General features: G+C 42.2%; 1 protein-coding gene across 1 annotated transcript in view; it reads left to right on the plus strand.

Annotated features, from left to right (window-relative positions):
- Positions 1 to 21,941, plus strand: part of mdga1 (MAM domain containing glycosylphosphatidylinositol anchor 1) — a 73,523-nt gene that overhangs the window by 46,013 nt on the left and 5,569 nt on the right. The window contains exons 11-12 of the mRNA XM_008288895.1: positions 3,307 to 3,437; positions 17,591 to 17,699. Of these exons, the coding sequence (XP_008287117.1) occupies positions 3,307 to 3,437; positions 17,591 to 17,699 (240 nt within the window). The remainder of the gene's footprint in view (positions 1 to 3,306; positions 3,438 to 17,590; positions 17,700 to 21,941) is intronic.

Raw genomic sequence — 21,941 nt, forward strand, 5'->3', positions numbered from 1 at the left:
CGTCAGCAGAGGCATGCATGGGACAGCAGCCTCATTTCAAAAGAGATGATGAGGAGACGGAAGGAGGTGATGTCGGCCCCACTTGAAGTTATCAAAAGAAAACCAACTCATTCGAGTTCAAGTACAGAAGTGCGCGTCCGTCTGTGTGTGCGGATGTGTTCCTCCGCCGTCCTCCCCACTCATGACTCTACAGACGAGTAGCCCTGATAGAGCTGTGCCTTCTCCTTTGCCTCTCTGACACTCTCACCAACACGCTCTGCCTTACCTCAGTCCAATCAATAGACTGCTTATCAGAGTCCACTTTCCTTTTCCCTCTTTAGCGCATGTGTGTGTGTGTAGGTGCTGATGGCGAGAGCACGAGCGTTAGAGGGAACTGGTGATGAGAGAGGGAAGAAACAATGAGGCTCAGATAAGTGGAGGTAGAATGAGAGAGTGGGTTGAGCAGGTGAAAGCAGGCTACAGCAAAATTAGCCAGTTTATCTCTCTATTGTAGAACTGCAGTGTCCTTTTAAATGTAATGTGATGTGGGACGTGACTTTCCGAATGTAGGATTACCAGCTATGTCGGTTCATTATTTTTAAAACAGCTATTGTGCGGTTTTTACCTTCATGATGTTTGATCCAAATGAAAGATAACCGATCACCATGTTTTCGGAAATAATCTTAGTTTTTCTTCTCCCACATTTAGATCAGAAGGTAAATACGGTTTTTATTTCTTCATAACATAAAGCAGAAGCCAGTTTCTAGTTTGCTTAACTCAGCACAAGGACAGGAACCAGGGATGAACCGTTAGCTTGGCTCTGTCTGAAGGTAACAAAATCTATCCATCAGCACTTCTAAAGGTCAATAATTCACTTTTTTTGTTTGTTTGTTTAATTCATAAGAAATCTAAAGTGTAAAAACTGCAAGTTGTGGGATATCTGTGGGACTATTTCTTGGCCAGACATGCTGCCTTCTTGAAGAACCACCATCTGTTGTACTGTCTGGTTGTAGCTTTATAGTGAATGAACGGCATCAGTCTGCTCGTCTAATTCAAAAATGTCCCCCGTTTACTTAAAGATTTCCAAAACAAAGAGTCGCCTTAAAGTCCAGTGGTTCAGACAAAATGAGAAATGTGAAAAACTGAGATCCCACGATATCTCTGAAGTCACCATTTTTAGCGTAACCAGTGTTTGTGCACCAAGGAAACTAGAGATGCTGCCCCTTTTCATGTGTCAGTGTCTGTAGGTGCTAAAAGCATGTGTAAAGATGGCATTTTAACATTGTGAGTGAAGACTGAGTTGGAAGTTTGCTTGCCTCTTTCTTGGCACCACACACACATCATGTTGCCTAATTTCCCAGTTTGCTGCTTTTACAAATGGTCTCCTTTCCTAGTCACACCTCTCTTGTGACAAAGTAGGAAGTTCATTACGACCAGACAGGTAGTTTTTTCTTCTCTTTTTTAAGGTTTGAACACACACATACACACACATACACACAGTATATAGCACAGATATTGTGCCCCCTGCTTGTGTATTTGTTTAAGAGACTGGTGGTTGGTTAATGTTCCAATTAGGAGCTGGCTGGGGATCGTTAAGAAGATGAATGATTCTCTCACACCTTAAAGACCTGAGAGAGAGATCGAGTAAAGAGAGAGGGACTCTGGATCGCATCTCCATTGCTCGAATAGTGTCGTACTTTAATCCAAACATCATGTGATAGTGAGGTGCATGCCGCTCACATATTAAAAGACACAAGGTCAGTTAACTAATTTTAAAAAATCTTTCTTTGAGATTTTTTCATTTATTTTTTTCCTGCAATCTCTCCCACCGTCTCCTCTCAGCCGGTACTTCCGTCTGACATTCTCTCCCTCACTTCCTTGCTTCTGTCCTTTTGCTCCACTGCTGTGTCAGAGTGAAATAAAACCATCCGCTGGACTGTCATTGCAGAGCCAAGACATATCACATATTATCCAAGGGACTTCATGCATTTAATTTTCACCTAAATGTCATCCACACACAGTGTCTGACCTTAGAGCGGCTCCCGAGTATATGCAGTATGGAGTGCAGTGGTTCCACCTTCACAAATTAGATGAGCCAATGACAAGCCGTCTTTCTGCCTATGGAAATATGGGCAAATTTAAAGTATTTCATGCAGATTAGGACATGCTGTAATATGTGAGTAATTTCATTAAGTTGTGTTTTTCGCACGATATAAAAAAAAAAAAAGGCAAAATCTCAAAATTGAGACATGTGCTTCCTCTGATGTCTGTCAGATAACATGGGCACTAGCAATGACCAGTGTTTCTCTAGATTCATGAGAGCAATTTAATAATAAACCAAATAGAAGAAGGAAATTTGTCCTGCTGCCACTGTGCTGTGCAGATTTACATTGCAATGTTTAAAATATGTGTAAGAATAGAAATGTAGAGATGCTTTGATTTTGCTGGTCTTACACATACAGCCCTGGATACTAAAGAAGAGTGCATAGAATTAGTAATATCCATCCATTATCTATACACCGCTTAATCCTCACTAGGGTTGCGGGGGTGCTGGAGTCTATCCCAGCTGACACCCTGGACAGGTCACCAGTCTATCACAGGGCTACACTTAGAGACAGACAACCAAGCACACTCACATTCACACCTACGGACATTTTAGAATCACCAATTAACCTCAACATGTTTTTGGACTGTGGGAGGAAGTCGGAGAACCCGGAGAGAACCCACGCTGCATGGGGAGAACATGCAAACTCCACGCAGAAAGATTCTGGTGCCCCCACCGGGATGCGAACCGGCAACCTTCTAGCTGCGAGGCAACAGTGCTACCAACTGCACCACCCTGCAGCCCAATTCTAAATTAGTAATAATTTAGAAAAAATTGAATCGTATTTTCTATTGAGCTTATCCTGAGACAAAATCCACTGGAATCTTGAATCAGGCCATCTGTTGTTTAGAGTTTGGTCCCCCTGTAATCTTGACAATAAGACGGCAGCAAGATGTTTTGTGATGTTTAGAGTCCGTACTTGTGCTAAGCAGTCAGAACAAGACTCGCTCCTCGTTGGATAGTAAACCACAAAAAAAGTTTCGGGGCAATAAAGGTGTCGGTTACAATCAATTACCCTCTGTTTCTTTGGCGACTGTAAACAATCCATTACTTTCGTGTAAGCATGGTGGGATCAGTCATTAGCTGGCTACTTATCTTAGATGGTAAAGAGATGGACTCCCATGACTGTAGAGACTGGCCAATTACAGTTAAATTGACAGTCCGCTGACAGTTTCTAATGATCTGTACGTGTGTGTGTGTGGCTGTGTGCGATCTTTCCACAGGCACTCTTAATGTACTCCTGCGAGTGAGAAGCATCGCCTCTGTGGACTCGGTGATATGGACAAAATCTGGTCATCAGGGCCCAGACTGGAAGAAAGCATTCTTTGACATCAGCCCCAGTGGACCCTTTCAGGTAAGGGCTTGCTGCTTACTTTTCTTCCCAATGTAGGCAATTACAGAAACAAGAATCCAGCAGTGAAGAAAATATAAATTTTCATGAGTGTTGGTCTCTACAGGAACACACATAGAACAGAGGATGCTTGTGCTCCTTAAAGACACTGGTACTTTCCACCCCCCCACACTTCTGCAGCCTCACATGCTGCTGAGATGTGTTGTTGCGTGCAGATTCACAACCCAGACCTGCAGGTATGACCGGGTCATCTGCTGAGAGCCAAACATGCAGCGTGCTCTGTACTGTTAACGTGATGTTGAAAGAACTCCCCAACTCAAATCAGCTTCCAGTCCTCGCTTCTCCACGGTTGATTTTCACCACGTGCCAGCACCATTGTCAGGTCTGCTTTGGCTTACACTACAAAGAAGAAGAAATGAATTCCTTTTTTTTTTTTCCCTGTCATCCCTCTCGTCTCCGAGGCGCTACCTCTACCGCTGCCATTTCCTCTCTGCTGCGTCTTTCCCAGGAGGAAGGCCTCCACTGCAGCCTAGATAGAACAGCGGGATTTCATACCGTGGTATCATCGAACCAGGGGAATTGCACAAAGAGTTTGGGCTTGAAACTCTGCTTGGAATCTGATAAATTTTTCACACTACATTCTCCGCAGAGACATTTAAAGCTCCAAAGAACAAGAGAAATCCATCAAATTTAGATTTACAACCCAGAATTTACTCTCAGAATCACTGCCACCTCATACGCGGTGATGTCGGATTTAACACATATCCAAAATCTCCTTTTTTTTGCTGCCTTGGAGGCAAAATATCAACAGGTACTAGAGGGGAAAAAAAAAAAAAAGAACGTTTTTAGCAGCAGGGTGGTGGCAAGGTTAGAGAAAGAACTCAAGCTCTCTGTTGGCAAGCTTCTGCCCTTTTAGTGCTCCTGCCAGCACCCGGGTCACTGCAGCAGATTACGTTCTCAGAGTATGTGAGCGGCTGCCCTCTGCAATCAATATATTATCGCAATATTATTTATCAAGCCGCGCAAATTTGTGCAAAAGTAGTGCTAATGAAGGCGATGGAAATATGATGAATATAAATTAACCCCAAGGTTTTTCCATATGAGGGACTGGGGTGCGTTTTTCATTCATTACATAAATGTGGGTACAGCGTTTTGACATTACAGCACTGAGGGAAGTATTGATAAATGAGGGCCTTTGAGTGAACATTCAGCTAATTTTCTGCTGAATGTCAGCAGCGGCGTATCCATACAGGAAAAAAAAAAATTATGCGCCTCATCAAGAATGTGCTGATCTCAGGACTGGAGACAAGGTTTCACACTGATTTTAAAAGATGTAAATAGCATGAAAACGTAGCTATGCACTGTCATGAAGGAGAGGAAGTAAATAGAAGAACATGTGAAGAGTTTGTTTGCAAAAACAGATAACAAACCTTCAGAAAACTCACTTTTCCATCGTCCACCTGAGACAATATCAATCAAACTTAAGTTGTGTCTTTCTACTGAGTCAATCCCACTCAACTTCAGTTTGATTGATATTATCTCAAGCAAACAACAACAAAAAGGCATTTTCTGAAAATCTACAAAAATGGAGTTGTCTGTTTTTGCAAATGAACTCTTCATGTGATCATTCAGATGACCAGACTGGTATGGGGTCACCAGGTACGATGAACTAAATACCAAGTGAATAATTTAATTTATTTACACTTAAAAAGGTGCATGAAAACTTTGCAGTAATGTCAGATTGGTGCTTTGTTTTGACAAATGGGAAGTACAGATGATGCTTGTTAAGAGCGTGGACTTTATGAGAGTCAGCAGGTCAAAATACAGGCTGAATGCAATATTTAAGAAAATGTTTTCAACTGGGGCTTCAGGGTGGCGCAGTTGGTAGCACTGTTGCCTCGCAGCAAGAAGGTCGCTGGTTCGCGTCCAAGTGGCACCACCGGAATCTTTCTGCGTGGAGTTTCCATGTTCTCCCCGTGCAGCGTGGGTTCTCTCCGGGTTCTCCGGCTTCCTCCCCACACAGTCCAAAAACATGTTGAGGTCAATTGGTGATTCTAAATTGTCTGTAGGTGTGAATGTGAGTGTGCTTGGTTGTCTGTCTCTAAGTGTAGCCCTGTGATAGACTGGTGACCTGTCCAGGGTGTCCCCTGCCTTCACCCTAAGTCAGCTGGGATAGACTCCAGCCCCCCATGACCCTAGTGAGGACTAAGTGGTGTATAGATAATGGATGGATGGATGTTTTCAACTGGACAACAAGAGAATATTCCCAGCCTGCCATATGTGCTATCACAAGGACAGCTGCTTAACTCCATTGAAAAGTAGGTTTAAACTCGATTAAAAACAGGCGTAAAATATTTCTCCTGCCTCGCTCTCCGACGCAACCCAAGTTAAGCTCAAGGGGCGCAGCCTCCCGTGCTTTGAGCCGCGAAGTCATTTCTCCTTGTTTAAGTTCACCAGAAGTTTAAAGTTTAAGTTAACGGTACAAATTCAGTCGATGGTGGATGAAAATGTTCTGGGAGACATAACAGAAGAAGCGCCTGTGTTTGAGCACTGTCTGTTGACACATCATCGAGGTCCCTGCGGCTCTTTGGCAGCTGCGCTCGCAGTTAGCTCTTCCCTGTTGGCATGTGGCAGAGTAAACTAGATGACTCAGTCCTCCTCTCCGACTGGACACGGTGCTTCCTCTCTCTCTCGCTCGTTTTCCCAGCGTTTCTTACTCATCGCGTCTGTTTGTGAGCGAGCGAGTGTGTGTCTGTGTCCACCTCAGTAAGTTTCGAACTCGGGAGAGGGAGGAGAAAAAAAAAAGTGCAAAAATGATGATGATTTTTGTTTTGCGTGCTGATCCCCCTGTGTGTGTTTCTCGATCTCTTTCTTTCTTATTTTTTTTTCCTTTCTCTCTCTCTTTCTACTCATCTTTCTCTCTGGCCCAGTGCTGGGACAGGGGAACCGGCCGGGTCGATTCTTGCTCTGGTCCTCTTCACTCTCTCCTGTCTCAAGGCTGATGACTAATGGTTCTAAAATCAACAAACTCAGGAAAGCATCTTTAGCCGTCCAGCTCTTCATAGCCACACTTCTCCATACATCCATCTGCCTGCACTGTCTTTGCACAAATATAAAATCACATGCATAAACACAGCGATAGATTCAGACATATGCGCACACACACAGATGAACTCTTTCTTTAAACACACACACACACACACACACTGGTCTCCTATCCCCTGCAGCAATTAGCTAGGACAGGTCAATTAACAGGCTTATTTATGAGCAGGGGATGCCTGCTAGTTGTGTTGTAATGATTCCAGATACTCGCTGTACGTGCATGGGGGAAATTGAATTCATGATGAATGTGGGCTGAAGGCCTTAGCTGGGGGCTGCATTTGCTCTTCATTAACTATGCCTTTGCAACACCATGTTTCTTTCACCATTAAAGGGAAAATTAGGTCTGAAACAGAGGGGATATACTGTATGTTTTAAGACCCCTCCGTGATGTCGGACGGTACAGGCTTTATCGTGCTTGCATGTTAACGAGTCTCTCAGACAAAAGTTTTAAACTGCAGCACACAACCCATTAGTTCTCCTGCACATGTGGCTGATTTGTTGGCATCTCTTAACTCCTGAATGCAAAAAATCCAGTTTGACAGTTATTAAAGAAGTTGTAAACTATGTACAGGATCGAGTCGAGTGAAATTTACACTTATTTTCTGAAAAAATGCATTTTTATACTCATACATTAGTGTTTCTCAGAGTTGTAATTTCTCTGGGATTGACACTTAACGAGCGCTATTTAGTCAACAGTACAACCACTAATCCCAGTTATTTTCGTGTCGTTGTTGCAACATGCTTATTGCCTAAAGACTCCACTGTTCTGCAATCAAGCGTAGATGCACCGATGAAGGTACCTCCAGTATTTTTGACACTTTTCCGCTGAAACTATTCAGTTTCTGGACAAACCAAAGACAGAATCTCTTCTCCAGCCATAAGCACAACAACTGAAGGTCAGCATCTTCCAGTGGAGCCCATTGGTAACACACTGTATGCTGACTTCCCAAGTTAGAAATTTGTCCTGCAGAATTTATTGTGCTTTCACAGCAGCAGGTCGAGGGAATGATATTCCGCCGTCAGTCTAACATCCGTTGTGGCCACTAATCCCACGCACATCTTGACCACCGTGTCATTCACAGCACATACAACCAAACTGTGCTCTGAGTAACGAGTTTCTTGTACTTTAATTTAGATTTGAAATGATCTGTTTCATAAATGGCACAACAATGAATTCATCATCATTAGACAGATTAGAGCTTTTGTCATCAAAGTAGAGAATGTTTTTCTGCACTAAACCTGTAACCAGCTGTAGCAGCATCGTGTTTATGTGACAATAAGCTTTTCTAATAGTTATGTTTGTGTTTATTTATGGTAACAATTAAACGACTGTGTGATCAGACTGAAAAAAAGAACATTAATATTATTTGCATCCAGTGTGTCATGAAAAAAAAGAGCCTTAGTTTCACTATTAATACATTTCAACAAACAATTCAACAAATATTGTTAACTGTGAATATCTGAAAACAGGGCTAAAATAAATCTGTTAATTAGACTGGATGTAATACACTGCCAGAATGGTAGAAACACACCACAATGTACAGATCAGTTTAGTTAGAATTGCACAACAACTGCCAAAAAAATGCATACAAAGTCACATCAATCAACATCCTTACTATCCTAACATCCTTTGTCTGCATATGTTCCTAATAATTAGTCACCATACTAACGTTTAAAGATGGGTGTGTAGGATAGGAAAACACCAGAGTAAAATGCCAGTAAAGAAATCTGGACAAACCGTTAGAAGTCTGGAGGTATCACCTCATGGAGCTACAAGCAGAAACAGAACCTGCCTCCTCAGCACCACACACACACATACAGTGTATGGTGATGAACACACATGACACAGTTCACAATACATGCAGAGACATCACTCCAACACGTACAGTTTATACACACCCTATATGCCTGTAGAGACAGAATGCAGGAGGAGCCTTGTTCTTTCCACGCTGTAACTGTAAAATGTTAAAACAAGCAGAATAATTGGTCCAGACACCATAACCTGCTGGTAGTGAACAGGAATTATACAGCTGAGAAGGAGATTAAACGAGACCTGTCTATATGTGTTGTGAGCAACGTAAGAGATGTTTTAAAGATTATAAAAAATAATAATTAAAAAAAGGATGTGTGGACGAGGAGGCATGAGTCATGAGCTTGTGTACATGTCCTTCATGAAGCACTAAATGCAACTTAAATATCCATCGCCCATTTGTAATATCGTAAAAGTACGGTAGGTGAGGAAGGCTGGACGAGTGAGGAGGGATGCAAGCAAGACAGGGGTTGTCTCCCTGGCAACTGAAGGTTCGCCTTTAACTCGTCTGTTTCTCTCTTGTCTCTCTCTTCAAAGTGCTCTTTCTCATGGACACACTTGTGCCAGTTGTCCACTGTATCTCATAGGTTTAGGGCAGAGGTCGGCAACCTTCAACACTCAAAGAGCCATTATTTGGACCTGGTTCCCACAGGAAACAAAACACAAAACCCTTTTGACGTCTAAAATGAAGATAACACTGCATATATCGTTTTTTATCTTTATGTATAAAAAACTTTAAAGAAGACCCTTGGTTGAAGGTTACATTCAGATAAAATACTCAATGTCTATTTGAATCCTCCTCATATATATGAAATAAAAAACCGAACTTAAATTATCCACCTACAGCAAAGTAAAAATAATGTGTGGTTGGTCTGCTGGCTGCAGCTGGGACTGCTGACCAGACTCCAGACCGCCTGTGAGCGCTTTGGGACGTGGAGGTCACGGCGGCACCGCTGCTCACTGAGGACAGTAACTGCAGAACGTTATGTGCTTTCACGTCAGAGTCTCCAAAACACCAGAAAGAGTCGCTAGATTTGTCGCTAGTCGCTTTTGACAAAAAAAAGTCTCCAAGAGGATTTGGAAAGTCACTAGATTTAGCCAGAAAGTCACCAAGTTGGGAACACTGTGCACGCTGACGAGTGTCGCACATCGGCGGTTGTGACGCATACTTTGAGCGACAAAAACTTAAACCTGTTTTATTTTAATGCTACAAGATCACCATAATCTTCAAATTTAGAATTACATTTTAAAAACGAACAAACTAAAATAAAATGAATTTAAATGAAATACTCATGATTTACTTTCCGAGGCCACAAAGAGCCTCTGCGGTGGTATGAAAAAGCTCTGGAGTGGTGGGTTGCCGACCCCTGATCCAGGGCCATGAAAGTGACTTTGAAACCTCATCTGATGATGCTGATGCTTCTCAGTTACATTTTGGGGAAAACATATTTTCTTCCACATTACTTTTGTTTGTGAAATATCACAAACTCTATCCACTCCTCACTCGATGCAGCTAGAGCACACCAGCTCACCTTGACCCTGCTCAAACACAGTAACACTACTCTATGTTACACAATGACAAGCTGTTATACTGGACTAATGCAGCCATACCCATAAGAACCAGAAACTGGCTCTAAAAAAGGAAACTGAGGTGGAAAACCCTACCCTACAAAATGATCTAATTAGTGGGGAAAAAAACAAAAGAAGTAATTTTTACCTGACAGATTTGTTTTTCTACCTCCTTTATTGTAAACACAATCCTTTAATGTGTCAAAATACTTAGAAATAATCTTTTCTAGCTGTCAAAGTTGCTTGCGAAAGATGTTGAGGCATTACACAAACAAACTCAGAATTCAGCAAGTATACTTTTTTTTTGGTTTGTTTAATCACTTAAATTCAGGGATCAGGATTTATATGCAGTCAGCCCATTGTGCTGTCAGTCAATAGTATTTGTTTTTTAGCGATACAACTGCTTTAACAGATATTTCCGTTCTTCGGTGTGATCTATGTGTTCAACTCAAACACACACACTTAGACACACACACACACACACACACACATGCACATACAAACTACTGCTGTGTAACAAATAGGGTTGTTAAATAATGTAGAGAGCACACCGCCTTGATCCCAGCACCAGCCAGAGGAGGTGAGCTGATAAACATACTTTGTTACTCTCCCTCCCTCTCCGTCTTTCACTTTTTCCTCATTCCTTACTACTTTCTGTTATGTATCAAGCTCCCTAAGGGCCTGATGAAGTGAAATAAGAAGGGTGAAGCCCACTTCTCTCTTGTTGCTCCATACCTGTCCGTCTCTCTTGAGTTTTCTCTCCCGGTCTGTCCTCCCTACTCTCTGTCAGCGCCTATCACTGCCTCTCGTAGGCAACAGGGATCCCAAAAGCCCCCATTTTATTCAGATCCACATAATTTGATTAATGACACATTTGTTAGAAACTTCCTCCTCTTGTGTATCAACGATGGAGGATCGTCCATCCTTCATTGCTTGGACCTGGTCTTGAAGAATGTAGTTTTGTGGCCTAAATTGTTTTTAGCTTAGTAACTGTTTGTATAAAATCACTTTTGTTTTCTTTATATTAACCAATTCTAACTTAGAAAATCTTGGGAAATTCATATTATTCCATTACAGAAGTACCTGTTCTGTAACCTGTTACATCTGGCAGCTGTTTTCTTTACCAATTTATTGACTGTGCAGTTTGTTAAATGTCAGAAAATTGTAAAAATGTCCATCATTATTCCTCAGGGGTTAAAGTTAACGTATTCAAATTGGGTTTTGTCTGACCAACAATCAATAATTAATCAGTTGGCAAGTTAATTTTCCATCTATTAACTAGTTTATTAACTAAAACTTTGAGCTGTGGAGCATTAGTTGGTTCCTGGGTGTAAATATATCCCAACAACAATACACAGTAGCGGTCAGAGGTTAAAAAAGCCAAACCTGCCACCGCCCTCCGTCGCTGTCTTCCACTATTCCCTAACTGTCTCTCACTCTTCCTCTCCGTCTCTCTCTGTCTCTGGGGAGTGCTTGTTTCCTCACAATCAATATTAATGATTGAGCTGTCTGCTGTTGACAATGGGAATTACCTGACACAACTGGTGTTGTTGTGCTCCGCTGTTTAACTTCTTTTCTCCAGGTTGAAATTGTAAAGAATGGCTCTATTAGGCTTATTTTGCCGATTGCTATCGGCTCGCCGCTTCACAAACTCTTAGTAGCGATGTGCGTAAAAGAGAAGATGACTGTTAAGGGTGATTTGTGGATCGTGCTTTTGCTTCAAGTTAGGCATTGCCGTTTTCACGAGAATATGATGCAAGTGCTAGGAGCCTTTGGCAACTAAACCGAATCCAAACAAAGTCCATTTTTCACAGCTTATCTGCAGTCCAAAACAAGTATGCTCTAGGTACTGGTCAGCTGGGTTTGTTGTGAAAGGAACTTGAAGTGAATTTACAGATTAAATAGTCTCCGGTGTTCCCAAGTGGCAGGAATTAGGAGCTGATATACGCTGGACTACATGGACCTTAAATAACAGCTTGATGTGTTCAGATACTGGAGATTTTAACTTGTAGATATGCACTTATTGACTGCAGGTAGTCTTTTTGTTGTTGTTGCTGTTGCTTACTTTGTCACTGATTGGTTTGGTTTCTGTCTTACAGTAGTCTGACTGTGTCTAATTGACTTAAGTCATTACTGATCAAGCCCTGGTCACGCTTTCGGTAGAAATACCCATGTTAAATGGTCAATTTATACACAAGGAGGCGACTTAATAGGGCAGAAAAATCAAAGGCAGAATTGTGAGGAACCTTGCAGGTGTGAAAACTTCTGTTTTAGACTTTTGACTAGTGTGTTACCGCCATCATCTGCAGATCAGCAGAACAGCACGACAGCGATAGCAGAGTGTAGACTGAGCTAAATGTATGCAGAAACAAAATTGACCCACTTGTAAAAACACTGTTAGACGGTGCTTCTGGAAGTCAAGAAAATCCACGTTATGTCTTTAGTCACTGGTCGCCACCGTTCGCAGAGAATCTGAAGCTGTGGTCCCACACAGATATGTCTAAATCATAGAATTGTGCAGAATTGTGTTGCAGTCGTATTAGGTTAAATATGTCCACATTTGATTTAGTATCCACGTCCATAATGACAGGAGACTGGTGAGAGACATTAGAAAAGAAAACCCAATTGCAGTGCAGCAGACGTGTAATGAGCCTGAGCCAAACATTGGAACCTACACTTCCCATAATGCAGTTTGATAAGATCTTTAGTTAGACCTTCTATTATTGGTAATGCCCACATCTTTCAAACTCTACAAGCCCAATTTGTACCCCAAGCTTTTTATTAAACAGTTCTATTGTCCAAGCCCCCAATCAAGATAACCCAGGTGACATCATCAAGGTTTTTCTTCCTCAGGGACTAAATCCTCCAGAGCCACAGAGGACACTGGACTTTCACTGGCTGCCTTTGACTGGTTTAGTGACTTTGACATGTAAAACCAGTGGGGTGCTGCACAGTTTGTCTTGCTGTCTCACTCTTTAGATCTTCTTGCGAGAAGCTGGGATATCAGATAAATGTTAAATGTTGCTAAAAAGTGTAGAAAAACACCTGATTCGCATTGACAGGACTGTCCATGTGGGTTTACCCTGCATCTCTGTGTTTTGCAGAGCAATGTGATCATGTGGTAAACAGTTTTGTTCTACTGTCTAAGAATTTGCAGAATCAGCCACTATTAACGTGCCTGCAGCTGAACTGTAGACTACCGCAGTGGCTGTCTGTTGTTTTGCATTTTAACATTGATTGTTTAGCATCGATTCTTTTCTTCTTAGCGGTCTCTTCTGTGGCCAAATTCCACAGAAAAAATTAACAGCAACGGCCTTGTCGTGTCCATTATCTGTCATCTCAAATTTCCCCTCTGAGTAATTTTTGTTTTATCAGATTCTCTAATTCACTTTAATCCCCAGGGATGTTTTTTTGAAGTACACATTATTTGGTTCCAAAGAGTGCAGGAGCGACTGCATGCTGAAGCTCGTTTCATTTCTGCTCCGTGTTGCGAGCGTGTCCGTGGAGAACACAAACTTTCTAGTCCTGTGCACAGCTCACTGACTGCATACACCGAAGGCCTTTGAGGTGCTGCCACTCGTCTCTGCATTTCCTCTCCCTTTGTGCTCCGTCCAACAAAAGTAATGATGTCTCTGAGAAAAGCTTTCTTTCCCGCCTCTCTAAAACAAGAGCCGCAGCTCAGCCATTGGCCAGCATTAATACAAGGCTTTAATTGTAGTGGCAAAGCTAGCCGATAAGGAAGCATTAGAATTTAAATTGTTTACTGCCTGCTGGCCGTGATTATTACTCTCTGAGTATATTCAAGTTGTGGAATTCATGAAATGTGAACTGCTACTTTAGAAGCTTTTCTGCTCTGTATTTGTAAAAAACAATTAAAAAAAAAGACATTTAACATTATGCCGATTCCTCTTGATTGAACGTTGTTATTGTTCAGTTGAACCACCGTCTGTCTCACAAGGTTGCAGTCACATTCCTCCGAGTTCTTAAAGTGGTAAATGCACTGGCCTTGATACCAGTTTATCACTGAGACCATTTAATAAAGTAGAAATTACATGCACACATAAGATCGCTAAAAAAAAAAAAAGAGGTAACATGTTGTAGTAGATTATTTGTGTCCCCACTTGCTCCTCTGTGGATTACCCAGAGGCCATCTGTGTTCCTCGCAGTGTTTGGTACCTGGGGGGCTTGTTGGAAACCAGGCCAGCCCACATTTGTGTGCCTCACACTGCACCGACTCTCTTCTGCACTGGTATTTCAAAGCTGTCTCTGTATGTCTCTCTCTCTCTCTCACATACATGCACACAACCTCTTTCTCTCTCTTTTTTTTTTTTATCCCCCTTTCCCTCTCACGGCTGTGTCCCCTCTGGTATGTGGATAGCACATCAATGGGAACATTAAAGGTTACAAGGCTCGACAAAACGACACACTCACAACTCCAACCTGACACTTTACTGTACACCCTTTGATCCTCCAGTGACACACACACACACACACACACACACTCACACACACACGAGTCGTCTATGTCAGTCAGCCTCCCTCACACGTTCTCTTTGCGTCACACGCTACGCAGCGTTATGACAAGACCTGTGAATTTAAGGAATAGATAGAATAGAATAGAATAGAATAGAATGCCTTTATTGTCACTATACACATGTACAATGAGATTGAGAGCAGCTCCTTCAGTGCAATATAGAATAAAGTACAAAATAAAGAGCAAAAAAATGAAAAATAGAAGAGATTTAAGTATAAAAAAATAATATACAGTATACAGTATAGGTTATATGTACAGTATGGATTTAGAAAAATATTGCACATCATGGTCATTGATGGTATTGCACATTTGTAGGGTTTACAGTAGGTGGATGTGAGGTAGATGGGGGGGAATTCTACACATTTTTGCACAGTAAATTTTATAATCTAGCTTCCAGTTAATGTTAAAGCACATTAAATGTCAGGTGTATTATATAAAACAGGACCCCATTTTTACATCCCACAGTCTCCTGACCCGAGCGTTTTAAAGCGGTCGAAGTTATTATGTGGATTGGAGAGGGCATCCTCTGGTAATGTATGGGTTATAGGGAAATAATGAAGCAGTTCACCAGATTCTTAGTTAAGAATGTGCTGCACCTTGCAGCTATGAATGCTCTATATTCATCCCACAATGCTCCTTTCCTGTATATCAAGCAACCTTGCCACTCACAAGGTTGAGAAACTCGGAGATATACCTCGGCGCGGCGCGAGGTACTGTCGGTGCACGGGCGACACTTCAGCTCGCTCTTTCAGCGCTGAACGTTAAGTTAAAGGGCACGGGCCTATTTCTCTGAGCCTTTCCAGGAAAATAAACTCATAAAATCATTATTTTTGCAGTGGTAGGATATTGCATTGCTTTGTGCTGTGCCATTCTGTTTGATGTCTTTGAGGAAATGATTATCCTTGGTGTGATTGTGCGGTTATGTAGCTTAAAGGAGAGAGTTATTTGTGCTGTGGTTCTGAGCTTTTTGTGTGTCAAGGCCAGTGTTAGTCTCTGGGCATCCTCCTCTCAATTATTTTTTCTCATTGTCTCTAATTATGCAACAATGTGGCGTCTTGTTTGTTGCATGTGTGCGGAGGTATGCACGCGAGTCCTTGAAGGGATGTTTGGATGCATGTCTGAAAATTGTGATCCCCTAATGTGCTTGGTTGACCTTATTAGGGACGTGAATATAAACAGAGTTATGGAAAGACGGTGCATAAATGAAACAAAATGTTTACCACAGTGAGGAAACAGTACCGTTAATAAACTAGAGAACCGTGGCCTTTTGACCAATTTGCCTCCTCCTTCCACTGCCCCTGAGTTTCTCTCATAGCAGCCACTCTTCCTAACACATCAAATAACCTCTCTGCACAAATGAGCCAACCAGCTAAACTCATCCAGCTTGTGTTGCTGGACTTCTTTTCTTTCTCCCTCAACGCCACCCAATCAGCTTCAAGGTCCTCCTAATTATTTTATTTATTCATTCAAAGAAGATCTCTCATTCTGGGACTAAATTAGAAAGCAGACGGGAAAGAGCTCGTACTGCTCTTGTGTTTCTCTCCCCTTTATGAATATAATTGAATAGCCTCTCTACATAGAGGGGAGAAAAAAAATGGTATGTAGGGGTGTAGAAGAAGAGTCAGACCATGATATGCTGCAGTACAGTGATCACTGTTACAGCAGTTCTCAAGTTAGATCTGCATCTCTGAGTCAGAGGTTGATCAAACTAGATGAGGACCATTTACAAAATCCTCCTCCGACCTTCTCTGTTCACCTTTAACTCGGCTTTTCTGGGATTACACTGCGGGGGTTTGAGAAATTACTTCACATGCAAGCGGTTATGCTGCTCCTTGTCTGTGGCAATGAATAGGTTATTGGTATCTGCCCCATGAATTTCTGTTTGATACTTCAACTTGACATTGCTGTTAGGCGCTAACGGGGCAACGCTCGCAGATTAAAACACAGGTAATGGAATACCTCGGCGGCGAGATGCCGCGGCGTTCCCCACCTTTGATTTACTGAGAGCATGTATGGGGTTAGATCAGGCTTTTCTCTTTGGTGGGTCAAAACCAGGTTAATTGAACCCACTCTTGCTGTGGCTTGATATATTTACCCGCAAATGGATGGCAAGCCTGCTATGTTAATACTCTCTAACCACAGCGTGTTGGCGTTAACAGATGGAGTTTTTAAAGTGCAGCCAGTCATGCATATTTGCCACCATCCATGCTTGCACCTGCTCGCTCTCTTGTTAACCTGTAGGTACGCAGACACACTATATAAGCCGGCAGTTTTTATCCATCAGCATTGCTTTCATACGCACCCTAACACCTGCTTTTCTTTTTTGGAGTAACTTCAGGGTTAAGTGCCTTGCTCAAGGGTTAGCCGGCAGATGGAGCAGAAAATATTGCTGCATGCATGAGCCCATGATCCAATTTGTGCACGGAACAGATTTCTGTAGAAACCACTTAACAGATCAAATAAGGCATTATTACTGTAGAATTGAAAACCCCTCAGACATGATTACACAGCGAGCACTTTCTCTATCATATTTAAAATGGAACATTATGAAACACCCGCATCCGCAGTAAAAGCCAATAACAACTACAGTCATGAGAGTTGCTTTTGTTGTTATTCTGGGGTAACAAAGTTTCCTTGTTTATTTGCTTTTTTTTTTCTTTTTTTTTTTTCCTCCCCTCCTCAGATGCCAGAAAGAATATGCTTGGTTTTTGATTAGCTGGGTGCAATGGGCTTTTGGTGCCTTGGTACCCCACAGTAATTAGGCTGTCAGTCAAAACCAGATGGCTGGTGGCTAAAATGGGGAAGTTTTCAGATGAGTCTCCTGTTTAGTTTTGTTGTTGTGGGTCCACAAATGATTATGGGATAAGAATGCAACTTCTAAACACTTCTGCGATGGATGTTTCAGCTTATTTTTTTTATTACAGTGCCATTTAAATAATTCATTTGACATTTGATTCATTTATTGTTATGCTTCCTTTCACTTATAAAAAAAAAAAAGACGAGGAAAACAGAATTTTTATTATTAGTTCATGGAGAATCTTATTCAGACAAAAATCTGCATTTAAGTTTGTTCTAGCAAAGCTCTCTCTTTGTTTCTGACTCACCAGATACCTATTTTTGTTTGTTTTCCTTTCCGAACAGATTGTGTTTGAAGGAATTCGAGGCCCGAGTTTTGAGGGGGACATCGCCATCGACGACGTGTCCATCACCATAGGAAAGTGCAAGCAAGAGAACACAGTAGCCAACGCAGGTAAGACAGGTAAGATAGAATGTGACGTTATTGTGTGTGTGTGTGGAGACGAGCACAAACAACCAGAGGAAACACAAAGAAGCATCTGTGAAGCGCTGTTTTGCACATCTCCAGCTCTGTTTGTTCATTCGGGGGAACCGAAATGAGGCAGGCGACGCGATTCTCGGAGGTCTTAACAGTGTTGGTGGCGTTTTGTTTTCGGCACACATGCCAATAAAGCACTTTGCTACGAAGCTGAAGCAGAGTTGAGCTGAATTGATTTTGGTTGAAATTAAATTAATTGGGGGTGCAGCAGAGAAGGGAGCTGCTGTGGAGAATATATTTTCAGAGGAATAAGACAATGCGAACTAAATGTCTTCTTTAGCGTTTGGAAGGTGTGGGAATATAGCCTGGAGAGAAAATATTGTCTTTGTGGGGGCTGCACACAGACAAGTGGACACCACAGGGCACCGGCATGGAGGCGAGCTGGAAGCCTCATCATCATTTGCGGCCCGCTCTCTGTTTTATTAACTTCACTTTCCCCTCTATCTTTCCATCCTCTAACTTTCCAACAGCATCGCTCCTGCTGCCTCCTCCACACCCACCTTCATTATATCCTCTCTCTTTTCCTTTTACCCTCGATTCTCCATCTAGCCTTTATTATCTGTACACCTCTGCACGCTGCTCTTCATCTTTAAAAGCTTCTGTTATTTACCCTTTAGAGAGACAGAGAGAGAGATGACAGAGAGAAAGCGTGCGACGGAGAGGATTTAGAGGAAAAGAGCATGAGTGCAGAAAAATGAGCGACACGAAGAAAAAAAAAAACATACCTGGAACCAACGGGGGGAATTTGTTTTCGTGCCATAAACTGACCAATTTCTGCCGAGCTGACATGCTAAGTCAAACTGAGCTATTTGTCCATAACATGCAGAATATATATGAATAGATATATATGCTGCGACTTACAAATACTGTTTGTGAAGAGCCACTTTGCCTTGGGGGTGAATCAGACAGAAAAAATAGTCAGTTCCAGTGAAGGACTGCATGTCCATGTAAGAGTGTGGAGGGACTCCAATAGCCTAGGGGGTGGGGATGTTGAGAAGAGACAGAGAAAGAGAAAAGGTCAAAGACAGAGAGTGACCAAAATTATCTTTGTGTGTGTGTGAGAGAGAGAGAGAGACAGAAGGGAAAAGATGGAGAAACAGGTCCAAAAACCAAAAGAAAAAAATAAGAGAATCCAACCTGCCAGCTGTTTAGCTATAGTAAAAGCTGCTCCCTGCCAACCAAGTCATGCATCCAAACACAGACACGCACACATGCACACAGACATCATTAAATTCTCATAATAGCTTCCATTGCATTCCCTCCGTCTGCAGACGTGCACAACAATAGGTGGTTGGCACCGTTATCGCAACGCACACCACCGCCGCCGCCGGTAGGTGAAGTGAGGACAGTTTGAATGCGTGCAGATGAATCAAACATGTGGGCAGTATACACGACTGATCTTTTAACAGTCACTTAGTTTGACTTTGTGTTATTCTGAGCGGCGTACTGTTTTACTGTAGGGTAATGCTTTATTTCAAATGCGTGTACTGGAAGAAGAAGAAGCATAATGCTGATTTTAAGTACAGTTTGAGTGACTTTCTGTTGCCCATCATCACATCTGTGCAGCATGAGAGGGTTTCTATCCTCCATTCAAAAACAAAAATGCCTTTAAATAGGGAAAAAAGGGAAGAAATACTCACATGCAGCAAGACAGAAGAACAGACGTGCAATAAGATATTGTGTGCACAAAACATTAGCGCAGCAATCTCGACTTTATGCAGCAACATGTGGTGAGAATCTACATGGTCTTGTTAAGTTTTGCTGGGATGCACTACAAAGAAAATATTAGAACCACGGAAACAACACAAAACAGCTAAAAAACACAAACTCCGCTGAATTATTAACGACCTCCTTTTACCTTCTCAAACCCCCCAGTGTGAGACGCCGTGTTATGAGTGCGCTTATGAGCGTGCGCTTGGATGTGCGGCGCGATCTCACACATATGCAAGCACGCTGGCGGATGAAGTGAATAATGGATGAAGGTGTAAACAGGAAGAGGAAAGCTCTTGAGCACTCCGAGCACGCGCCCGTGCGTGTGTGTCCTGCAGGTTTCGTGCAGTCAGAGACGTACAGTGCAGACAGATGGGTAATTATCAGGCAGGCGACTGAAGAGTCTTCGCCACTGTAAGAAACACAATGCATCTGTCTTGAGTGCAGATTCTACCTCTGTGGAGTTGGGGAGGTAAAATGAGGATTAGGGAAAGATTAAGCTCAGCTATATTTGCCAGGTTTGGTGCATTTAGAAGGAATGTGACTTGGAGGGAAATGCAAACTCATTCATTCTATTCTGCTAATTAAATTTAATGTGAGATGCATGCATCTTGCACCGTACAGGATGTGGAATGGGTGAAGGTGAGCCTCGCAGCCTCTGCCAGCTGATACATCACACCTGTATCTCTCTCCTGCACACAAAGTGCATTCAAGGTCTGGCTACAAAAAAGAAAATAAGACGAATGCTGGTTCAACTTTCCAACAGCCACACCTCTTAAACACTCACTGACACTTTTACATCCCTTGCAAGCATTTTCCCTGGATATCTACTGTACACTGTATGTAACCACTTAAAAACATGCAGGGATGCACTCAAGTTCACCACCAGCAACTCCAGTGTAAGCTCCCGGTTAGCTATGTGCACACACACAGGGGACTGTTATCCTAAATGAAAGATGATTGCTTCTGACATGTTTGGTGCAGCCCCACCTTCACAAAATCACAGAGCTCCACCTGGCTCAGATGTGAGTGTTTGCAGGGGAAGAGAAGAGTTGGTGGAAGGCGAGCTCTTCTCTCTTACGGTTTTAACTACCTTCTCTCGTCTCTCACGCTGACCCCTTTGCATTACGTTCAGAGGACCAAACAGACGAAAAGAAAATAAAGTATGAAATGGTGGAATCTGTGATGGAGGATGGCAGCAGGTTGCAAGACTGGAGATGTTTGACTGATGCAATTTTACCTGAGACTGACTTATTTTGTTCATGTGCAGCACAAAGAAGCAGGTGTAGAAACTCAGCTGCATCTGAATGCAATCAAATCTCATCTGTTTAACTCCATTTTAATTCCATGACAGAACAGAAACATATATTAGAGGTCTGTATCTGTCACAATCAATAAAATAAACTTACAAGCCGCTCTTGTGTGTAGAGAGAGGGAAAGTTTGTTTGCGAGAGAGATGGATGAGTTAAAGAAACAGCTCGACAGAGACAGACAGAGATATGTAAAGCTCCATGTTCCATTTCAATTTGTTGCCTGCATACTGTACTATAGGGATGAGTGTGTGCTCAGGATATGTGTGTGTGTGTGTGTGTGTGTGTGTGTGTGTGTGTGCACTGCATACAGATCTAAGCTTTATTATAAATATTGATTTTCTGCCTAGAGGATGGACCTTTGATATGAAATCATATTGATCTTTTTAATACAATACCTACTTTTTTATTTATGAAACTGTGTTTGAGCAGCTTGCATTTGTAATTTCTGTACAAAAGAGAGAGAGAGAGAGTATACGGCATGTAGAAGAAGTTTGTTTTTGTGCACCGCTTCTGTGCGACACTGTGAGATTTTAATATAAAAAAAGGGGGGAGAAAAAAAAACAAACAAAAAAAATACAGGAAACTTCAGATGATCTCATGTACGCGGCTGACGGTTGTTTTCATCTGCAAACGGGATCTGAACAATTAAATTACAGCACACGAGAGATGTGTGTACTGTATCTTCTGGCAGTGCGTAAACAATCACAACGTGGAGAAGAAGGGAAAAAAATGCAGGAAAACAATCCATCACGTATCAGTGATGACATCAATCGTAACTTCTTTTTTTTCTCATTAAAATCTCAAAGGTGACAATGACAATGTGGGGGATCTGAATGCTGAATCTCTCTCTTGTTTACTCAGCCGCCCCCTCATCCATCCAGCGCTCTGTCTGTCTGCTCGTCCTTCCTCTTCCACTCAACCTGTTCTTTCCTCCCTGTCAGTCTCTCTCCTTTCTCCATGTAAAATCTCAAACGACAGACCCGCTTTCTACAGCCCACATGGTTTGATGTGGTTTAAATGATGCTTCATGTGAGGAGATTCTCTCACTTTGTTCACTGGACTCAACCTCAGGCTTAAAGACAGGCCAAAAAAAGATAAACAGTACAGGAGCAGGTACTCGTAATGTGATCATGCT

The sequence above is a fragment of the Stegastes partitus genome, unplaced genomic scaffold (assembly GCF_000690725.1).
Source record: "Stegastes partitus isolate 25-593 unplaced genomic scaffold, Stegastes_partitus-1.0.2 Scaffold579, whole genome shotgun sequence".
NCBI classification, from domain to species: Eukaryota; Metazoa; Chordata; class Actinopteri; family Pomacentridae; genus Stegastes; species Stegastes partitus.